This window comes from Anticarsia gemmatalis, chromosome 12 (assembly GCF_050436995.1).
Source record: "Anticarsia gemmatalis isolate Benzon Research Colony breed Stoneville strain chromosome 12, ilAntGemm2 primary, whole genome shotgun sequence".
In the NCBI taxonomy this organism is placed as follows: domain Eukaryota; kingdom Metazoa; phylum Arthropoda; class Insecta; order Lepidoptera; family Erebidae; genus Anticarsia; species Anticarsia gemmatalis.
Genome location: NC_134756.1, coordinates 12,556,747 through 12,579,865, shown reverse-complemented (window position 1 = coordinate 12,579,865; position 23,119 = coordinate 12,556,747). Strand labels below are relative to the sequence as shown.

Genomic DNA, 23,119 nt, shown 5'->3' with positions numbered 1-23,119 from the left:
CAATTTTGAGATTGTTTGGGAAGATAATAATATGAATTATACTCTGCAAAGAAATATTTGGGCACTGCTACAAGAGCTGCTTAATTTGATGATGAAATTGTATAGTGGGCATCTAAGACCATGAAAAAAGCCCCCACAAACAAGAGAGTGAAAAGATTTTCCAAATTTACTATATAAAGGTAAAGCACAAACACACAGAGACGATCAGCTACTCAAATATTAAGTGGGAAAAGACGGTATAGCCAACATATGTAAAAACCCGGAATAATATCACCAGACACGATTATCAAGAAAATAGTAAAAAAGGTAATTATTTAAAGAAGAACACTTGTTGTAAAACCTTGACTTAATGTCGTGTAATGAGGAAAACCCATAAATCTGCAAACTCAAGGCTCTCAGAATAATTTGGTTCGACATTAGTGAATATTACTGAATATGGTCGTAACCTCACATGAGACGAATCGAGGCCGTGTTATTGTAATTGTACCACAAAATGACCACACATTTAGAACTCTTCTTAGAAAATAATCATTCGCTTCGTTATTTAGGAAGTATGTGTGAAATCGCGACAAATGTAGGTAATTATTACAAGGCAATTAAAAAGATTATTTACATTTGCTCACAAAATAAAGCCTTGTAAAGATAAAATTATGTAAACATGCCAAAAAATTGCAATCTCCAACCTAATATGAAATGTTTTCCAGTTCCCACGCGTAGACGAAATTGGTTTAATTTCCGATTGACCAATACAATATTGGCCAATACGTTCGCAGACACATAATAATAAAAGCCGTTCCCATTATCTTATCCATATTGACCGGTCACGGAGCGCACAAATTGGATTTGTGAATGTTACTAGCAAAAAATGGCTTCCATGCAATAAATAAACCGAATTAAATATTAAAAACACGTTTTACCGTTTAACAAAACAAATGCAGACAAAAACACTACCGAATTACGTTTCGGACCATGAAAAAAATAACCTATTTTCTTTATAACCTCACTTTTGCAATTCTATTTTGAAACACTTGTCAATCACAGACTTTAGCACCGAATTCACACGTTTTTGTTTTTAAATTGTACACTTTTTTAATAAAAACGGGGCTCAGGTATGAAGCCGGCAGTCTCAGCACTAACTGAATTATCAATTGGGGACACACAGCTGATTAAACATAAGACGAATACAGTTCTAAATGGGAGTAGATCAGAAAGAGGACTTTAACTGTATGGAAGGAAAGTAGAAAGTGGTGGCGAGGGAAATTCCAGGGACCCTGTCGTTGTAAGTGGGGTAGGTCGACGCGCATGCGTGCGCTATACAATGGACCTTCCGATGGGGGAGGCATTTGTTGAAATATAGACTTTAGTACTAGCAGATAAAGTTGATGGTTGAGAGTGTAAAGGTCGCGCTTGCGTGTCGACATCGTAAAGTAGTAAATATTTGAAATATTTTGTTTGATGATTTACTAACAGTAACCAAGGAAATGTAAGGCAGTTGTGTACATAACGTGTGGGTATTTGACTCAGTATTTGATTACTTAAACATTGTAAGCGGCGTAATATATGTACTGAAGGAGACAGGTAAATAGATTGATTGTTTTCCTTGGAAAATTCCATCAAGATTACCAGATCCGGTTCATTTCTTAATGGAAGTTGGTTGTGTAGATAATATTCTTGTATTCAAACAAATTGGAGTGGTGAACGTCCGAAATAAAAGAAATAGGAATGAGTTTCAATATTGAGAAAAGGAAGGATATCTCAAGAGTGCTATTTGGGTTAAAGTTATTTTCTTTCCATCTGTTTCTACGTGACCCAAAGGACTCGAGGCTCTGCTATCTATTATTCTGTGGGTACAAAAATAACCTAATTTCTTGGAAATATTTTCGTTTCTATGAATAAAATGGGTTATCTTCCATGGCGTTCAGATGCAATTGTATATTCTGCAGCAAAAATAGATCACGTTTTCTAACCACTTTGTATTGTGAACTTATCACTTGTTTGCTTTGTGCAGATGTATGTCTCAACTCTTCGCAGAAAGTTTTTAAAGGATGAAACAGCACCAGAAATTTAGCTGGCTAATTGTAAGTGGCGTTCTCAGGTGTCTGCCTACCCCTATGAGAAAAAGGCGTGATATTGTATATGTATGTATCCTTAATCATCTGCAATAGATGAATGGCAACAGGCCAATGATGAAGAATATTCTTATTAAATATCGTTATAAAATTAAATCTTTATTGAAAAAACGTGTACAAATTGAATAAAAGCCATATTTAAAACATGTTTTCTAACGTGTACTCAAGGTGAGTGGTGATGTAATATTGACATCATGTATCTATTGAACATCAGTGGAGCCGACCTTCAGTGGCACAATGATGGCTACGATTGATGATTTTATTGTCTCTTTACTTGTAGAATTGATAAATAAGTTGTGTTATTGATTAGTTTTATGTTTTACAACTGGTTAATGATAAATGTAATGATATTTTTTGTTGGGAAAACCACGAGGCACTTATCTATAAACTGTTTTTATGCCTAGACCATTAAATCTTATATTAAAAATGGCGCATATGAGCATAAGTTTGCCAAAATAAGGTATTTAGGCTCTGACTCTAACAGTTGACCTACCAGGCAACCCATGTAGATAGAAACACTTGATCCACAATTGAAGAATATTGAACCGAATATTTGTGACCACATGATCACGCTAAATCTTGAAATTAAAATAATATTTCTAAATGACATCACAACACAACAGAATACACATCAAGTTTATATGACAAACATTCAAAGCGCAATTTTCCACACGTATAAGTATTGGAACGATAATTTTAAGGTGCAGTTTACTTGCCCTTCTAAACAGTCACAGAAACATAATCATCATTCACTCAGTTTGGTAGCCAGTCATCAAAATTCAAGCGCGCACTTCCCTCCATACAAGTAACGTTGAACGTCACTCCATTGTTGGTACGAGTCATTACACGACAATAACATCGTCAACTGATGAAGTGATTTAAATCTAAGCATGTTACGATATTAATGTACTAAGCTCTCCATAATACCTTGTGACTATTGTATTTTTTTATTGGAATAAGTTTAATAAAAGGCCATCAGATAACTTGTTGGATGCAATTTTGGCTGTTATTGTTTCCATACCTACATTGTTGTCCCTTTATCTAGATGATAGCCTATCTGATAGTTATTTATAAGGTGTGAAACCGGCCCTTAGTATTAACTGTTCTACTGCTGGGTACAGCTGGCTTACTCTTGACGGAAACGAATTCGAATTTGATTGAATCAAACCCGAGTTAATGTCAAATGAAACTCTTCAAAATTCTAAACTAGCACATGATTGAACGCTGGTTTAAAGTTAAACTAAGTGAACTGCTTGATTTAGATTATTTTCATTTTAAACGAATGTTTAACCACGCGCTTGTGGATTTGGTAAAGTAGTCTCAAATTGCCTATAACGTACTAGGTAGACTTAAACTGACTCATAGTATTGGTTATAGTAATAATTGAGTTGAAGTCCATGTAAGTAATTTCACTAAGAAACTCTTCCTTAGAAAACACAGTGTAAGTACCGTGTGTGGGTTAATAAAGACGACCCCAATTGGTGTTAAGTGTTAACTATAAACCGTTACAGTCTGTTAAACTCCTGTTTACGGTATAATAAATTGCATATTGTAAAGCTTTACGATATGAAATTTTACAAAACGACGACGTATCCGCCCACTTTGATCGTTTAACTACAGCGAATTGAATATAGCATGCAATTTTATCTTTATGCGAATGTTTATTATGTTATTAACATTATCTACTTTCTAGATAATATCAAGGATTCTGAGAATAATACAAAGAAGTATTTGTGGACTTAATTAAATTGTGCCACCCGCATGGTCAGAGTATGTTATCATATGCGACAACAATTGAGTGTTCTTTACTCTCGGGCGTGAATTTTAGTCTTCTATTACTTTCTTCTATTTAAAAGTAAGTACTAAGTACATAAGTGTTTATCAGTTATTTGGTTACCATAGTGCAAGCACTGCTTAGTTTGGAATCGAGTAACCGTATGTGAGTTGTCCAATGATGTTTATTTTTAATATCACATTGCCAATTTCAAAAGTACATAATGTACCAATCTTGACTTTTGTTAAGATTCTTGTTACTTATCCTAGCTAGTAGTATCCAAGGCATACCATCGCTTATCCCAAAGACCCTTTGCGTGGCACTGGGGCAGTAAAAGCTTTCTTAAGAAAAGTACCAATGTAAGGTCGAAGAACCCAATTGTTTAGACTGGGATATGTCACAACTTTATTCAGTTCGAAACGTTCTAAGTTATTTTCGATAACGTTAAGAGGCTCATTCTCATTTGCCATTATAATAAAAGTCTTATTGAAGTGGTCCGTTCTTGACACCCAAGTAAATGGTTACAATGTCATAATGCGAGTAATATTGCAATATTAGTGTAAAAGCCTACACAGTAATTTGTTACCAAGTTGGCATAACACATTACGGACATTCATGGTTGTAACTTTTTACACCCACATTTGATCAAAATTACATTTAAGCGTGACGTGGCCCGTTTTGTCTTAATTGTTTAAACAAACTATATCACTAAATAAGTATAAGATTGTTGTAACGATTTAGGAATTAAAATCTGTGTCACGAAGGACATTACGTACATACGAATAAAGAATATAAGACCATACTTAAAATAATTATTTTGTAGATAATATGAAGTGGTGTTTGAGTGCGTTATTGACTAATACAAGAGCCAATCTTAACTCCCAAGATTATGAATATAAGGGATTTGACATCAGCGTATCCATGAAGCTATTTCCGAGTAACATAATAAACTTCTCTTTTACAGAATCCCATTGACTTCTCGATTTAAAACAAAAGAAAACTGTTTTTAGAAAAAGATACCAAGTACCCCTATGGATAAGTTTCACAGTCTATAAATGTCAGATAACCTATCTCCTAAATAGTGATAGCAAATATATGAAAACTGTCAAAATTCCATCTAGTAAGCTTTCTGATAGATATTGAAAAGTGATGAAACAGGGCTAAGTATCTTTAAACCTATTTGCAATGATAGACATCAAAGACTCTTATACCTAGACTACTCGTATCTATTTATGGCTAACCCATAATGCTCATGGCATTGAGAATTAATCACCATATTTATATGCAAATACACCATGTCGCTGAATTACCATGGCTGTTGTTTACCTTTAGCGGAAAAATCTCGTCTACATCTTGAATGTATTGTGTCCTTTACTAGTAACCTTGGGTATCCTTGTCGATCAAGCTGTTTAGAATACTTAAAAATCATACCATACTTGGAATATTATTATTTGATAACGTAATTAAATCCTTACAAAATTTAAAAAAGGTGAAATTTTTGTGTCCTTTTATACATGCATAGGACTGAGACATTAAGGATAAAATTGGGAAGAGTGACAGATTATAAGCGGGCCACGGACATTTGCCTCTTTTCTGTTAAAATAAACCATACTAACATTAGCTTATACACACCTATCTGCGGGTATAAGCTAGCTAGCTAGCAGTGGCGAAGGCTCCCTATAACCCGATTCCTACCGGCTTTACCTTTGGAACACTCCTAAAAATGCGTCACATAAATGTGTATTATTCTCAAAAAAAGATCGTTTATTTAAATTTAATGCTATATTTATTACGACATTTATCAATATTTTCAATACGACTAATTTAAAATAAATAAATGAATAAACGCCTGTTCTATTTGTCAAAGCAAAAGTAGCATTACCGAAAATTGCCGTCAAACAACTCGACGGCGCGCGCAGGAATCGCGTAAAGGGAAAAAGATGTCGATGACGTCACGCGGACGTACTTTTCTATGGCGCGTTTTACCGGCGAGGTAACCCGGAATTCATCGGCTTATTGGGCGACTAGTAGGTACGACAGGCGCAGCGGCGCGGGCGGCGCGGCAACTAGCGAATGTGTGAGTGAGATGCAATAATATTTAATGAGAGATAGAGACAATGAATGCAATTTTTGTGATGACATTTATGATTTTAGATTTAGTTTTGTTTTCGTTTTGCGCGCCTATTTTAGGTTATTTTGGATTATTATGTTTATTATATTTGGATGAGTTAAATTGTGTTAAATTATCTATGAATGTTATTATTTTGTGTAAAATCGTGGTGATTGTGTGAATGTACTGGTCGTATCTTACGTGTATTTGTAAGTATTACTTTCATTGTTATTGTTTGTGTATTGCGATCATGGACAACGAGTAGGTAGAAGTAGAAGCAATAAATATTGTTAAATTAGTTATTAATCAGTAAATTAATGTTGTAGAGTGTTGACATTGTTTTCAAAATGCTCCTAGTGCCAACATGTACCTACCTACCTATCTACCAAAATAAATAATAGGTACAGAATGCAAAGGACATGATAAGTATTTTAAACATTCCCTTAAGTTATTCTCTATGATATAACTTTATAAATTTATCAATGGCTTATTGGTACCTAGCTGTAAAGTGTTTTTATTATTTCTCCGATTGTTTCTAGTAGATAGCATTTGGAGTCAATCAAAGTTGTATTTAAATAATCACGAATAAGACACTTATTTTAACATGAAATATGAAGTAATATGATAGAATCATTCCTCATCAATAATTTCGTTTATAGGTAGATAGGTAGGTACTAAGTTCTTACCTACTATGAAAGTAGTTCGGTAGATCGGATCGCAATACAACGATTTATTCTGTTTACGTATGGTTAGTGGTCGACCTAGTATCAAATTTGTAGCCGCCATCGCGTTGGTCACCCACCTATGGAATGACCGCACCAAGAGTTGCTTAACGTTAGCTTAAGCAGTTTTTGCTCCGGCTTGCCTTTTAACAAAACTCACCCTTCGCCACTGCTAGCTAGTCTCAGCCATAGCCATCAGAAATCATAAAGATTTAATGTGAAAAAATACTCAAATAAATAGTTTTTAATAAAAGTAAAAACTATTTGTTAATCTAAATATTTGAATAACTAAAAAACGGATCTTAATATTTAAACGTCTAGCATTATTTTACTTAATGTAAACAGTATCCGTATTTGTCTGCACATAAGTAGGTACACATGTGAATACATATGCATTACTGCGCGTGGGCCGGCTGTCAATAGAAAATCGGTCAGTCAAGTGTGATATTGCAAAACTGCTTGAAGGTTTCGGTCACTCGAGCTTACAAAATCAACTCACACTTATATAGAGACTAAAACTTCGAAGAGTTAAAGAAATCTCTTGATCAGTTCGAGTTTTTATCATTGGGGTATTTCTAAGGAGGGTTGATTTCAGGCAGGTTGTAAAATTATTAGCCAAATCCTCTTTCCTCATTCCTCTTTACAGCATACTTTTGAAAATACATGTCGTGCCCACATAACGTGGGACAGATACAAAAATATGAAAAGAGGAAGACTATGGGGTTTTACATGAATAAACAATTATACTCACCCTTAAACAATTTAAACCACAACTCAAATACATACATATGTAGAAAGCGTAAGTCACACAATTTGAGAGATATCTGCATACACCTGCTGTAAATTTATCTACAGATTTGTCCAGTTTACATTTGTTAATGGTGAAAACAGCACCTAATATTATTATTGTAGGTCAGAAATGTGTTCATTCGTCTTCCTGCCCACATCAACAAAACGCAACAAAGCCATGACAAACGGCGCAACTTCACACTTTTCTCCATCCAAGGCTAATCAAGTAAATTACATAGTTTTTGCGCCTATTGCGATGTCTGTATTCGCAGACTGATTGTAGATAATTAACCTCTAATCAGTTAGATCCACTCGGCCTTGACCGACGACTGACGTAACTAGCTGCTGAAGTGATTTATTTGTTCAAGAATTAGTTTGTTAAACTGGTGGGTAATAGCAGCTATTTAGTAGATTTAGTTAACATGATACTTAGATGCTAAACAAGCCGGAAGAGTAGGGTAAGGTTAGGGTCAGAATTCACCTTATGCCCGCCCTTCTGATGGGATAGTCCCACATAACCCTGCACTCCACCGAGAGTACAGGTGTATGCTTGATGCATTAGCTACGTGAAAAAAAGGGTCGGAATTCACCTGAAGGAAGATTCGCCGGGCGTAGCTTATCTAAGCGTTTTAATTAACATTTGTCTGTTCTTACATTGCACAACCTATACCTATGTAGTACGCGACACATCTTCCATCAGTGCAGTAAAATTTTAAAGGTTACAATACTTAATTTATTGCCCGACGTTTGATTAATGTCGTCGCTGACGTCATCTTTGACTGTAATTTTTAATATTTGCAAACTTCTGGATTAACTACTTGCACGTCTAGTGACATTTGTGTCTGAACTTCAAAGGGCATGAACAAGATTACAAGGCTCTTTGGAAAGCCTCCAGGCGGTTACTGAAGCAAGTTGACTACTACCCCGTTAAAAAAACATTCTTACTAGTAATTATAAAATGAACAAAGAAATACGAAATATTAATGCATAATCTCTGACTGTAGGGCTGAGTATTTATGCAGGCATGTCTAACAATGTAGCTGTTTGCTACAGCTACATTGTTTTTTGAGATACAGAGATTTTTTATAGTAAAGTAGATAAATCGTGCATGACAAGGCTCTCTTCTAAGTTGTCGGACTATGTGTAGTTTTGATTCTACCAGAAAGATAGACCTTCTAGAAGAAAGCTTTATTTGCAGATTTTGTTGCCCCAATACTCTCAATCTTGCGATACAAGTTCTACTGATTAGAAAACCCAAAGTCATCTTTTCCCAGATAGATATAAAATTTACGGAAAACAACATCGATACTGATAAATTGTATGCAATTTAATCTTACGGATTTGTTTTTGTTACAATCTTATAGATATAGTGTGATGTAATAGTTATTTCTGTCATAAAACCTTGTATTATGTGCATTCTCTTTTATCAATATTACCATAGTGATATAAGTATTTGCTTTAATATGTATTAAAGTATACCGCTAATCTTATTAGTAATGCGTGAGTTACGTAATTCCGTGTCAAATCGAACTAAGGTCCTTTTGGTCATCAGATCAAGCGATGTGTTAGTGCTTTCGTCACGGATATCTTCATAATTTATTGCTATTATAATCCAGCACTTAACTGCCTCTATGACGCGGTACAGGCCTCGGAAATGTATGCGACTGCAGCGCAAGGGGTCTCGGGTTCAAATTCTGGGATACGCGAAAAATTATGTTCTAGTCTATTCATCTTTCTTATTCCAGGATAAGACCTGTGTCCAGTAGTGAGTCAGTAATTTATATTAATAGTATTAAATACAGTCTTATAAAACCATTCGATAATCGCTTTACTTAATAAAATTTTTATATATTTTTATCTACTGCATTATTGAATGTCAGAAGTCAATGATCTGCAATGTCTGCAACGATCTAAAAATATCATCGCAAATTTTCTCAACTCAATCTTCAGTCATACCAAAATTAGGTTCAATTTCCAATGGCTGTTTTAATAAAGGTAATAAATCGTATAATTGTGGTAAAGAGTATGAGGGTGGGATAACGCCGGCGCGGAGCCCATCGTAGATCAATGATACATTAATCATTAGACAGTTAGACACTCACGCGAACACGGTTCTAGAGATAATCGTCTTCCCATGGGCCTCATAACGTTCGTGTATTAAACGTTAAGTCATATACTGTACTGGAAGTATGTCTGGTATGTCTTTTTTACCATTTACCTGTATAAGATTGATAAGATCGATACCTCATTAGAAATAGGATATTCCAAGCTGATTTTAATTAAATTCGGCATGAATGTAGTTGAAGACTTTGGGTCAAATAGGCTTAATTTCTATCTTTTCTATAACTACAGGGGGCAAAAACAGGGGCTGAAACTTTGTACCCGAGAATGTTGGTTCTTTGATAACAATTGTATTTTATTACTAGCTGACCCGCGCAACTTCGCCTGCGTCACATAAGAGAGAATGGGTCAAAATTTTCCTCGTTTTTGTAACATTTTTCACTGGTACTCTGCTCCTATTGGTAGTAGCGTGATGATATATAGCCTATAACCTTCCTCGATAAATGGACTATCTAACACTGAAAGAATTTTTCAAATCGGACCAGTAGTTCCTGAGATTAGCGCGTTCAAACAAACAAACAAACTCTTCAGCTTTATAATATTAGTATAGATTATATAATATATAATATAATAATATAATATATAATATAATATATAGTATAGATAAGTAAGTATAGATTTACCGGTCAATTTCTAAGAATGGGTTTCTTGTTAAATTAAAAGCGTTTAAGAAGTCATCAGGCATGTTGATTTTTACAGATTTCCTGCTACTGTTTCGTTTATATTCTTCTCAATAACAACGTAAAGTTGGTGCTAATAGTTTATCTAATTAAAACTGTGCACTAACTTCAAAGCAATTATTAGAAAGCTACAATACCATTATGTTACACATAGTTAAATCTACGTGTACAATACCAGTGTGGTCTATAAAAAGGAGGAAATTCGTTCCCATAGAAAGACTAGAAAGTTCATGGTGTGAAGTGAAAAGCGTTTACGTCATATGAAATCTAATAGGTGTGATGTTATAGGCAGCTGACATTTGTTTTAATAGTTATTGTTTTCTTAAGTAATAATACACGAACTGTTAGAAGGAAATCGATATTCTCGTATGACATCAAATTTCAAAAAGCTTTTAGTTCCTATTCGTTATTGTCTTGAAAGTATTGTAATTTTTACTGGTTATACCTTAACTTCGTTGGTTTCGAAGGTTCATAGCACAATGACTTAAGTTCGATATGTTCTGGGCTTGAATCTTAATTAAAAACATGGACCAATTTATTGAATAGGTCTTTGCACTTTCAATGGCAGGGTTATTAGAATATCTAAAATATTTTTTTCAGACACAACCAATTGGTACTTCATACTGTTAGTTCTTTGATTAATCGTCTATTTTCAAGTTATTGAACTGATAGCTCGCAAAAAATGTTTAAAAAATCTCAACAAAGTCTGCAACAAGTTTCATTATCTGTATTTATCAGTTATCTAAACTCTCACTGCGCCGATAAATCAGTAAATCATATCTACACAGTTGGGATCTAACCGCGTCACGTAGGCGGCCATATGCCAACATGGCTGCCGGGCCAGGGTCGCCAATCATAATTACACGCGGTATCCGATGACAACTGCTTGCACAATCACAATGACTCGTTAATTCAATTGTTGGGCCTGCAGACCTGCTGCAAGGTGCTCTATATCATGGGCCTATGCGTGGGAGCTGCAGTTTAGATGAAAATCTTTCTTAGAGCGCTAGATATATTGGGGTCCAGAAACGACGGTATGACGACCCGTGTCCGTCCTTCTCAAGTATCTGGGAGCCTACTGTAGTAACGAAATATTTGTACCAACTTTCGAATGTTTGTTACCACGATTTTTTTAATTAAGACGCTTTCGTTCGAATGAATTTGTTTGATATTTTGAATCTTCTAACTGAACCTAATTTGCCTAATTTACTTAAGAAAGTGCAGTAAAAATTTTACCTCTTGATTGTCGAATAACGAAAAAGCTATTGAAACTTCGGAACAAGGAAAGATATTTTGCCTACATAACTGTCCTATAATAAGCATCATTCTTACGCGGTACCTGGTTTGGTGCAAAACATTTAATAGTTCGTGACAAGATCCAAGTAAGATGAAAAAGGTGTGGTTGTAAGATTATGATTTAGTCATATCTGCTGAAGAACGAGACATATAACAGATTTTATCTCGCACGCCTAGTTGCAAGATTCTGTAGTCAGATAATAAGTTATATCATACGTTTTGTATAAGACTATGTTTGAAATATAAATCTCGCCGTGAAGAATTTTACATAACAAATCGAGAGCGAGTGCAACCAGATACACGACACTTATGAGATAACGCGCCGTTCAAGACGTTTTTATTTTGTGCTGCTATTTTTATTGCTATTTATTATTTCCCACTGAATGGTTTTTTTTTCATTTATGGATTCTTAGATATATCAATCTATAAGTCTTTCCACATCAGAATCAACTACAGCGATTATCCACCAACTGCAGGGCAGAAGTTTTCTCCCGTTTACGCTCATCATTCTTATACCACGATTATCTACAGACACTACTATCGACTATCAGGAGTTTGACGTTTAAAAGACAGTGCAAAAATAGTACCGTGCCGTAGGAACTAGCGGTAGAGGCGCTGATAAGCTTTTCATACAACATTTTCAATAATTGTCGATATTCGATAGTGGTTGACAGAGAATTGCGCTACTGTTCACTATCCACCTCGTTAAACTCTTTCTTTGTAGCTACTACATATTATAATATTCAGCTATTAGTGGTGTTCCCAATATAGCACAATAAATATCATCTAACAAATACACCAACATAATTCCTGCAATTACAAAGCACTTCATTTTCATTAAGGCTTTACATTAAATGAGCCACAATGACCGGCCTAATTAGATGGTTAGCTGGAATTAGAGCGTACATATGAATACCTGATTGGACTTGCCAAATGAATGAGATGCGGTCAGCGTTTGATTGAAACGTTTTATTGTCATTCAGGTCTTTCATGAAGATGTATTGAGCTTTTCAGGAGCTGATTGTTAGATGTCAATTGGGTTAAGTGATGTTTGTATCAACCTATTAAGGTGGAATGAGACCAACACATACACATAATCTTGACTATGGAAATTGGCTCTACTATTATAAAGGCGTGCGTTAATATCGCGTAGGTAATTCTGGTTCATCTGTATTTAGTAATACATATCAAATATATTAGATATATGGAGATATAAATATAAAGAGTCGAGCGATTCTCTACAATCGGTACTATCGAGTATCGAGTTGGACATTTAAAATGTAATTTAACAAATTAGTTACTACAGCACCTGGTATTGGCTCTGATCAAGTTTTCATACATGCAAATTTGTCTATGCCTAGCCGGTTGTCGATAGTTGCAGAGAATTGTGCTACTGGAGACTTCAATTGTTTTTAGAGTTCATTCCAACCCGACTATCGACCCACCATTTTTTAAACAGCAATCGATAACAGTTGTTTCGAACATTCTAGAACGAAACCCATAGAAAATATCACCCCTCGTAATAACGGGTATATCAACGGCCGAGTGGGGATCATCCATGCGTGACGTCACCGCGTCCTGCGCACGCGCACAAAACGCAGGAAACCGCCGCCCGGATGTCAGGTGTGGCCAGTTATCGTCTGATGGGTTATGGCTAATCGTGTTATTTAGTTAATGGGTAAACGACCCTCCGCGAACTCGATGTTAATAACTTTACAAAAACCTTAGGTTATTGCCAATAGAATTTGAGTTTTAGTTCTACTTACAGGTATTGCAAAAAGTATTATAGGAACGAAAGTGCTTGAAGATATATTATTATGTTGGTCCTATGTGATAGGTGAAGACAATATTGATGCCATCAAAAACATTCTGTAAAAACCTCAAGTCTCGCCGTAAAAAGTTGTGAGATCTGTATAATACCAAGTCGATTAATCTATTTAGTCTCTACTTAAAGGACCTTCTGTCTTAAGTTATTAAGTATGTTATTATCATGCCAATTTAAAAAAAAATACCATTAAAACAAATAGACCGACCTGGCCATCGCATGATTTGATTATTAGTATGTATCACACTACACAGCACGACGAGAAGTTAATGCTCCTGAAATGTTAATGGCGAATTTGTGTTTTCTTGCGATGACCAAGTCGATCTATTTGTTTTAAAGGTATTTTTTTTTAAATTGGCATGATAATAACATACTTAATAACTTAAGACAGAAGGTCCTTTAAGTAGAGACTAAATAGATTAATCGACTTGGTATTATACAGATCTCACAACTTTTTACGGCGAGACTTGAGGTTTTTACTGAATGTTTTTGGTGGCATCTCACTTCTTTTTGTAGAGCGAGTCCAATTTGTATGGAAAGACGTTATTTTTTCATAATTCAACATATTTTCCTATGGGAATGTTGTTCAGTTTCATGGGCTAAACACCCTTACCCACCCTATACCCCCTCCCGTTATGCCTCATATAGTATGTACCTATTTACACCTATTTATTTTATTTTCTATAGTAATAATAATTCATTAACTGCAAATGTAACCTTGTAATCTAATACGTTTATATGGGATTACAAAGTTATTGTTGCAGTTGGTGTATTTAGAAAACTGGACCGAAATTAGAAAATATTAGATTTTTCCCATGATTAAGACACTAAACCCTATTTGTATTCTAAATTTTAAGCTTCTAAGGCTGCTAGAAGTACCTTAGACTTTTGATGATCGGTGAGTCAGTGAGTCAGTGAATCAGTGAGTGACAAAATTCAAAATTTTAACAAGTTGTCATTCTTAAACTACTGGTTCAAATTGACTGAAATTTTAAATATACCGTATTTATACAATGACTGATTAGTTGCTGAAAATCCAGGCTTCTTGTTTTATCCACAACGAAATTATAGGGGTGTCAAAAACAGCCCGAATTGCTTCGAGAAAAGGATGTTACGGCCGTGCCGCTTTTTTTTTGCTCGACTTGCGGGGGCACTTCCGTGCCCCCAGATGTTACGGCCGTGCCGCTTTTTTTTTGCTCGACTTGCGGGGGCACTTCCGTGCCCCCAGATACAGGTTAATAAAATTGCGTTATTTTAATTTATTATAACCATCGGATCCTTAGGTCTAGTTTTAGAACGAAAGTAGCTTTTTAATTTTTGATACCTACCCTTTCTAGTCACTTAGCTTAAATGGGAATTTGGGTCCCATACATGTATCTATGGACATAAAACGCCTGTCGTATAGCAATAACGGATAGGCTGGTGGGAATACTTTGCTTCAAAGATCATTTACCAATTGCAACTGTGAGACCCTGTGATATAGGAAACTTATGCAACACATATTTTCTCAGAAAAAGTTAACCTTACCCAGCACAAAAATGGAGGCAAGGAGCTATTCTTTTCCTATAAAAGGCTTGTTTGAACGATGTGCAACTTGGTGTAAAAACCTCATTGTGTTGTTTCCCATATATTTAAATTTCACATGATCAGCATGCAGTGAGGAGTTCCCACAAGTGTTTGTTATCTTGTTCCCTCGCCCTATGACTTCTTGTTCTTTGTAATAATTACTATTAATGTACCGTCAGTGTTACTAATTTAGATAAATTTTGCTTGTGTATGCAACTGATTTTTGCTCTCAATTTACGTGGTATTTGAACTTTTGAGGCCCAAATCAAAGTATTCAAGTTGATCTATGTAGCCTAGCAATTATACATTTTGTAGGAGATAGACGACTTTTCTAGGATATATTTTTTAAGATACATGGGTTTATTAAGGCACCTAGTCTGTTATAAACTAACTTCTTTCCCTTAATAAGTTATTGAAAACCACCTTAAGACATCCTGTGGTACGCGGTATTACTAAGTTTTTTTTTAAACTTCATTTTAAAATAAGCTTTGATTAGAGTAGATACATACGTGTCTATATTTAGTATATATATATTTTGTTTCATCGAAATCTTCACAATCAAATAGGCAGAGATTTAAAGCAAGAAAAAATTGCTTAATACAATTTAAGTGGCCAAATATCAGTCCAGTTGATATAGTATTATTATATCCAACATATAATTACAGCATTAAAGCCGTAGTTTCTTAAAACGAATGTAATTTGACCATAATAAGGTGTTATTAAGGTATGATAAGACAAAAATAATGGCTGCCGGATAAGTTCATGTTAATTTTCTTGTTTACATAAAGGTGACAAGTACGTACATTTAATATGTTACGTGACCAATTAAAGCATTTCACCGGAATAAAATTATATTGTAGCATTGATCGTATGATCTTTTAATATGTTGAGTTTATTACATGTTTCAAAAATGTTAAACTATTTAAAATATTTTCTTTTGACTATCTATATTTTATCACTTAACAAGACTGCCATTATTTAGGTACGTTTAACAAGGTTTTTGACTACACGATTGCTGTACATCAGTTTTGTATTGCAATAAAAAAATATTTGTTTTTCATATAGTCAGCGTACATAAAAACATCTTATAATCCTTAAATCTTAAATCCCACTCAAATTTTGTTTTGATCAAAAATCCTTAATATACTTGTCTGCCTATCACTACAAAACTATTATCACTAACTATATAACAACAAACATGATTACTAACCTTGTTTAAACCAAGTGAGCCTATTCCCCAACATTGCATGTCGTTAATTGGCCCCATGGGAAACTGGTACAATTAAATAAGATTGTAAGTATTGTCTGGCCTGACAATAAGCGACGTTAACAGATCAACGTAATAAGTTAATAAGAGAAGTAAGGTCACCTGTTTGTAATTATGTCGTTGTTTACGTGAAGACTTCAATAATTAACTTTAAACTTAAATGTTAATTAAAAGGCATGAGGTTTTTACAAAGTGCGTCTCTGTTACATTTATGATTGACTTAGCTTTTTATTGACAACAAAGGGTTTTAAAAATGTGCTGTCCTGGCAATGCAACTAAGATTGGATCTTAGTCGTATTGTATTAGAAAGGTTGCTTACACTATGTTTTCGAAAATCTTAATTTGGAATAGTTTTCAATTCCTGAGTTATTATTACTTACGCAATCTTATGCAAAATATATTCTGAAAGGACACATTTTTTTTTATTTATCATATCATCAACTACACTAAAGACACATGTAAAATAACGATTTGTAAATCGCACTAAGTACTACTGACCGGGAAGTGAAAAATACATGCGTTGCATTCGTATAAAGCCTTAAACGTATAATGCAAATGACATCCGTTAAAAACCTTGACCATAAGCAAATAAAATGCGTCTATCTACTGCTGTTTGTCACAATGACTGGCTACTTCATCAACAAGTATTCTAAAAATATAAATTTATCTTAGTTTATTTTATTTGCATACGAAGAAGACACACCTGTTTATCGTCTTTTGTAAGCATGAAATACTTGAATGACAAGAATACTATTGAATTATGTATGTGTTAATTTTTCATTCACACCTACGACACAGGCTAAGTTGTCTCAATTCTAAATTATAAACATTTAGTATCTGGTACTTCTTGTCCAAACATTGTACATGTAGACCATTCATTGCTGCAAAATATTGTGTAAACTGGTAACTTTTTGGTATTTAAGGTTTTACACGTCACAATCACACACATTGCTGGCTTACTTTACTCCCAACTGAAAGCAAGTTTTTATTCGATCGAGATGGAGTTGAAATAATCGTAGTAATAGTAGCAGGATTTTCATATATACACTATTTCCATATAAAATGTAATTTATATGTGTGAATTGCCTAAGTCCACTGCATAAATTGGCTTGTCCCTGTATCTTGTGGTTTTAAGAGGTACCTATTTAAGAGTGTACTCACTGGCATGGTCGTCGTGCAACAGATTGTGGTATCTGTGCTGCTTCTCAGTCGAGTCGAGCCTCATCATCACGCCGTAGTCACCACGACATTGCGACACAACTGTGGACAAACATATCTTGTTAGATCATATCTACAAAACTGCTAAAACGATATGAAGACAAAAGCTTGTCGTTCCCATGGCTTATGTGCTCCATTTTGCAATTTGAAGGAAATGACGTCACAAAAGGGCTTATATTTGATCTTATAGATGAACTTCAGGCTGTCAAACTAGTAAGATAGTTTTTTTTTGTTTTAGAATTTCTGGCTACCACGTCTTTTTATCCTTATTAAACTTTGCTTACATAAGTTAAACTTACATTCAGAATAAGTCCTTCTTAACGTAAGAGTAATAATTAATGTGACGACCGGGATTTTCCCGAAAAAATCCAATAAGTACTATTCGTAACTCATTTATCTCATATTTTGTCATTTAAAACATACATTTCTCAGTACATATAAATAATGGCACATCTTATCAATGCGTCTATTTATAAATTTCAAGTGCTAACAAGTATTAAACGTATCTCATACGCAAGTAGAACAGTGGCAATCGTTTTAACAAATGTGTATTATGTAAAGGTTTTTGATATGATAGGAGTGTACATAATATACACTTACATAATACAGGCCAACGTTAATTTATTCTGATGCCTTGATTGCCATTGTTTAAAAAACTGTATAGTTAAGCTATTCTTAAAATTTTCCTACCAATAAAGAATAAAGCACCGTTTCAAGGACCAAAAAAAGGTATTTTGCAACTAAATAAATAATCTTCTACTTGCTGTTACTTGTTGTTAATGCAAAAATTCGCTTGAATACAAACTTCTGGAAAGTCTATATCCATTCTAATAAATAAGACGGAAAGGTTGTTAGTTAAATTTACATTTAGAAAATATAAAATACAAATATAAAATAGGCAACGTAAAGCAATTGAAGAAAATTGATACCAAAAAAATCACAGCAAACTTTTCAATTAACCCACACAGATTAGCTAACACAAATCAAATAATTTAGCTAAACAGATAAGAGAAACAAACTACTCTCAACGGGGTCAGTGACCGATGTAATTGGGCAATTCAATTGACGATTGTACGTTTATCGTACGCTTTTTAAGTAAACTAATAGCCATGGATTTATTGCTTTAACTTGATATTTGAGTAAAGGTTTGTTTTGTTAAACAATGGACAAAGCCTGACAAAGGTTCTGGCAATCAGGTCAATTCTTTTTCAGCCGTTTATAATTATTAAGGCTGTGGTAATTTAAAATTCAAATATATTGTTTCTTGCGTATATATATTGTACCACATTACGATTATGTTGAAGGTATCACCGACATTATTTACCAGCGTTACAAAAAATGACTTACAATTATGTTAAGCAAGAAGAGAAATGATAAATGTTTATAATTTTTTTCTATAGCTACTAGAATTTAGACGTACTCTCTATTGTTCGCGCATTTTGAAAAGTATAATAATCATGGTAGCAGCGGATAATTTCAATCAACATATTCAGTCTGTTTTGGCAAAAAAAAAAATAATTAAAAATATATTTTCAGAATAATATTTTTTAAGTCTGAAACAGATAGAAGAGAAAACCTATTACTTTCCTCTTTTTGAATATTGGAAAAGGAAGAAAGCTGAGCAGATGTGCTGGGCTCGAGTCCAAGTGCTTTTCACTTGATAACACGTGTAAAGGAAATTAATCATAGCATTGTACCTTAAAAAGGCAACGGTTTAGAGTCTATCGCTTCGTTAACACAGTCTAGTCATGTATCCATTTAAAAGTACTTAATGTAAAGGTAAGTGCAAGGTAGATAAATAAAAATACACCTAATTACCAAATAAAAAAAAAACATTTATATGAGTAATCAAAATTGTTAAAGGCTTATAGCCCGACAACTTAGTGGAGCCTTGGCATGGACTATTTATCTAGATTGTAATTCATACTTAGAGTTGGGTTATGTTGTTGGTTAGATAGGCCACCACCAGCTGTATAACTCGGCCGGTCACTGATGTTCTATATTCTGAATTTTGTATACCTCCAACAGCTACAAACATGCTTACAAGGTTCTCTACTAAGATGTACTATAATAATGTCTTAGATAAATGTGGGCGATGAAGAGTTCAACATTCATCAATCTATCAAAACTTTCGCATTTATAATACACATATCATAACATGTATCATATTATTAATGAGTATAAAGAGAAATCTACTCAAAAAAGTCAATTAACGAGGCATTAAAAGAAAAACATCCAAATCGGTATCATCTTTTGAAAGTAGATTAGGAAATAATCTCAATTTCACGAGTTTAATCTTAGGTTAATGATACTATGACCTATGCTAATGCAAGAAGCCAATTGTAACTGTGTTAGTCTGTCTGATTTGCAGTTTAAGCACGGTAACAGAAGGTGCGGTGTAGAGTACTAAGTATCATTTTATCGTTTAGAAATGATATACATACCTACCTCTATACCCAAGTTAAGAAGGTTAAAAAATACGACGAAGTGTTTCCAGAAAAGGTAGGCAGTGCCCTAGTCTTGGCCCTGCTTCGCTTGGATCTTAATGCTCTTAGAACTGATGAGAGCGAAGTCACGGACAAAACTAGGTACTGTAAAATATTTAATGAACTCTACATAAGCAAAATAACTGTTTGTTTTAGCTATTTTTAGCTAATTAATTTCTAGGTAGAGATCGCGTGAACTACTTAGAATAAATAAAAAGTAAAGCTAAAATATTGCGTCGCGTGATATGATTATGTAGCACATCATAATTGTGGACATATAATTTTTTAGTCTCGGCTTTTTAGGTCAGTGTTTGTTTTGACGGGCAAAAATCATGTTTAGTAACAATCATTAACAGTATAGGCTATTTTACTAGTAGATATGGATGGACCAGTTCATTTAAACAAATATTGCATACTGCGTCGACATTGAAGTAACATAAAGTATTATTGCTCATAATAATCCATAGTGCTTTCTAGAACCGATCCCAAGAGATAAGATATCACCATCACAAACGCTCTCCAACAAAACTAGGACACCATTGATGTCCCCTTTCTTTCTATCATCTAACGCGGAACTATTAAATATGAAAGTTATAAAAAACAACATTTGACACAAATAACTTATAATAAAACATTTATTATCTACTTTTACTCTATTCGCAATCAGTACCAGCCCAGTTTTCATAATGAAATTGCTAAAACAATACTATTTTAATGGCGGACATTGTAAAATGAGCATTTTTGCGGTAGGTGAGCTTATTACCGTAATTGGAGTATCGTTGAGATGAAATCAACCTGGTTTTTGCAATATAATGTACATTTTTTGATGAAAAGTTTGTGTGAATTCGGACACGGTACAGTTTTATTTCGCGCAATTTTCGACCGACTTATTAACTAACCTTGACAGTGAATTCGCTGAATGTAATTGGGTAAATTTTCTTTCAGAGATGAGATCTATTGCCGTAGCAATTGGACAATAAGGGTCTTTAAATACTTTTGAATTGGGCATAGGCAATTTGAGAAATCATTCGGTAATCGGTGTTTGGATAAGTGTCCATTTATTTTTGCTAGGAAGTCCCAACCAGTCGTTTGTTTATCCCACGAAATCCTTAGATATCCGGGAATTATAGACATAAGTATCCAACTACTTTTGACAGTATGCAGTCATATGTTTGCGGAACCAAAATAGCAATAAGTATGTTAAATAATTTAGCAGTCTATTAGTTCTGTACACAAGCGTCACAAGTCGTCATTACACAACCAGTCGAGTTTGATCGTGACCGTGAAATTTGTAGTGGAATGTAAACGACTATTTAAGTGATATATCAGGTTCTTTTACAATTCTAATATTTGTAATACTAAGATTCTATATTATAAATTGATTTTTGTAAAAAAGGGTGGCCGTGGGTTTCTTGCTAGCTCTACTCATAAGGCCCTTTTCCGAGCAAGTGGGAGATTTAGTAATTGTAACGACTATGATAAGTGTCAACATTTGATCTAAATTAAGAAATAATAGATTATGCTTTATTTCTACAATCACATTTAGAAAAAACACACCATCTGATTTGCAAAATTCGCTAATAATTGAGTAGCATGACAGTAAATGTTCCCTTATCACTCGGTCACACGGATTCACAGCATTATCATAAGACACTATACTAAACAACACACACTACTAAACAACATTCAGCCATGCTTAATCATCAAAACCAAACTTTCATAATAAAATTATTGTCAAAGTCCCAAAACTGCTTAGTTTTGATTAGAATCAGAATGACCTAATCAAGAATTCATGACATTACTTATAACGTATTTTAGAAATATTTATAAAGGATCGCTCAAACATTGCATCATAAGCAAAATATTTCGTGAGCAATTTTCGATTTAGCATAATGGCAGTATCATTAAACATTAGATATTACGGAACCCACGACTAATCAAATTAAATGATGCAATTGAAACTTTTTGTGCGTGTTTACAAATTTGGCGGTAGCTTTATGAGCATGGCGCCATCATTGTTTGGTTTTTTTTTAAATTCCTGGCTCAATGCACTGCGGCCAACGCACAGCCTACACTACCTGTACCAGGTAGTAGGGCTGCCAGTATTGTTGCTGTTGCTTTTCGTTGTCATTTTTTTAAAGGATTTTAAATAATGTTTCGTTCGTAAATAAGACGCCAGTGCAATTTTTTTTGTATGACATTTACTTGCCTGATTTTTTTAATTTGCAGCTGCTTTGTTTACTTATTATAATTTCAGATCGATTTCTGCTTATCTTATCTGGTTAAATTAGTTAACTTAAACTAAAGTTCGTTAATATCAAAGTATAACCATCATCGCTATGTACAATCTAGGTACGTTACATAAACCGAGGACCTTCATTTTAATGTTAAACAAATAGGTTTAGTTCTTCTTCTATAGCAAAATATTTGCTCATGTGGGCGAAAACTTGTCCTTAACGTTGATGCCAAAATATTTATACGGCAAGAGATGTTAAAGTCAAGGGGATGACCATGATGACCTCAGGCTACACAACTAAAAATGATAGTAGATTAAGATCTGCAGCATTTGTATGGTTTTGCTTTAATAAAGCCTGTTTGTATTTTCTATCTTATGCGTTACCTGTTATATAATTTAGACATTTCTTACTAAAGACGTTACTTAAATAAAAGTGGAATTTAGAAGATAATTTACGTCATTAATTGCGAATAATCGTGTCACTAATATTAGTGTTATCAATCATGCGGAAAAGAACATGATTATATCCACTCGTTCTACCTATAATCCTCTCATTATCATAATCCAAAAAATCCATTTAAAATTCAACAACAAATTCTGTCTCTTTCGTTCTAATCACACTAACTGTAAAACAGAACGGGACATAAGACATAATCTTTGACTTATGAGTGTTCATGTCAATCATCTGACACTTACGCACTTATTTATCAGAGTAATAGCAATTAATACAACAGTATTTGAACAGTAATTGATTGAAATTGTATGTTGTGTCTATCGGAGTGTGTTTGTGACAACATTTCATTTGCATTAAGGAAATTATTGAGACACTAACAGTACAAGTATGTTGTTTATAGCCTACTATCCAAGTTACTATAATAAAATATTGCAATTTATAAATCT

At 34.1% G+C, this 23,119-nt stretch overlaps 1 protein-coding gene across 7 annotated transcripts in view; it reads right to left on the bottom strand.

Annotated features, from left to right (window-relative positions):
* LOC142977186 (echinoderm microtubule-associated protein-like 2) overlaps window positions 1–23,119 on the bottom strand; it is an 89,419-nt gene that overhangs the window by 46,034 nt on the left and 20,266 nt on the right. For 3 of the 7 annotated variants that reach the window (XM_076120934.1, XM_076120937.1, XM_076120932.1), the window contains exon 1: window positions 918–1,124. Coding sequence is in view for 1 of the 7 variants with exons in the window: in XM_076120933.1 (XP_075977048.1) it covers window positions 17,441–17,507 (67 nt within the window). In the remaining 6 variants the exon portion in view is untranslated. Of the gene's footprint in view, window positions 1–917; window positions 1,125–17,440; window positions 17,540–23,119 lie in introns of those variants that run through there. The other 4 variants (XM_076120931.1, XM_076120935.1, XM_076120938.1 and 1 more) reach the window with 2 other exon arrangements.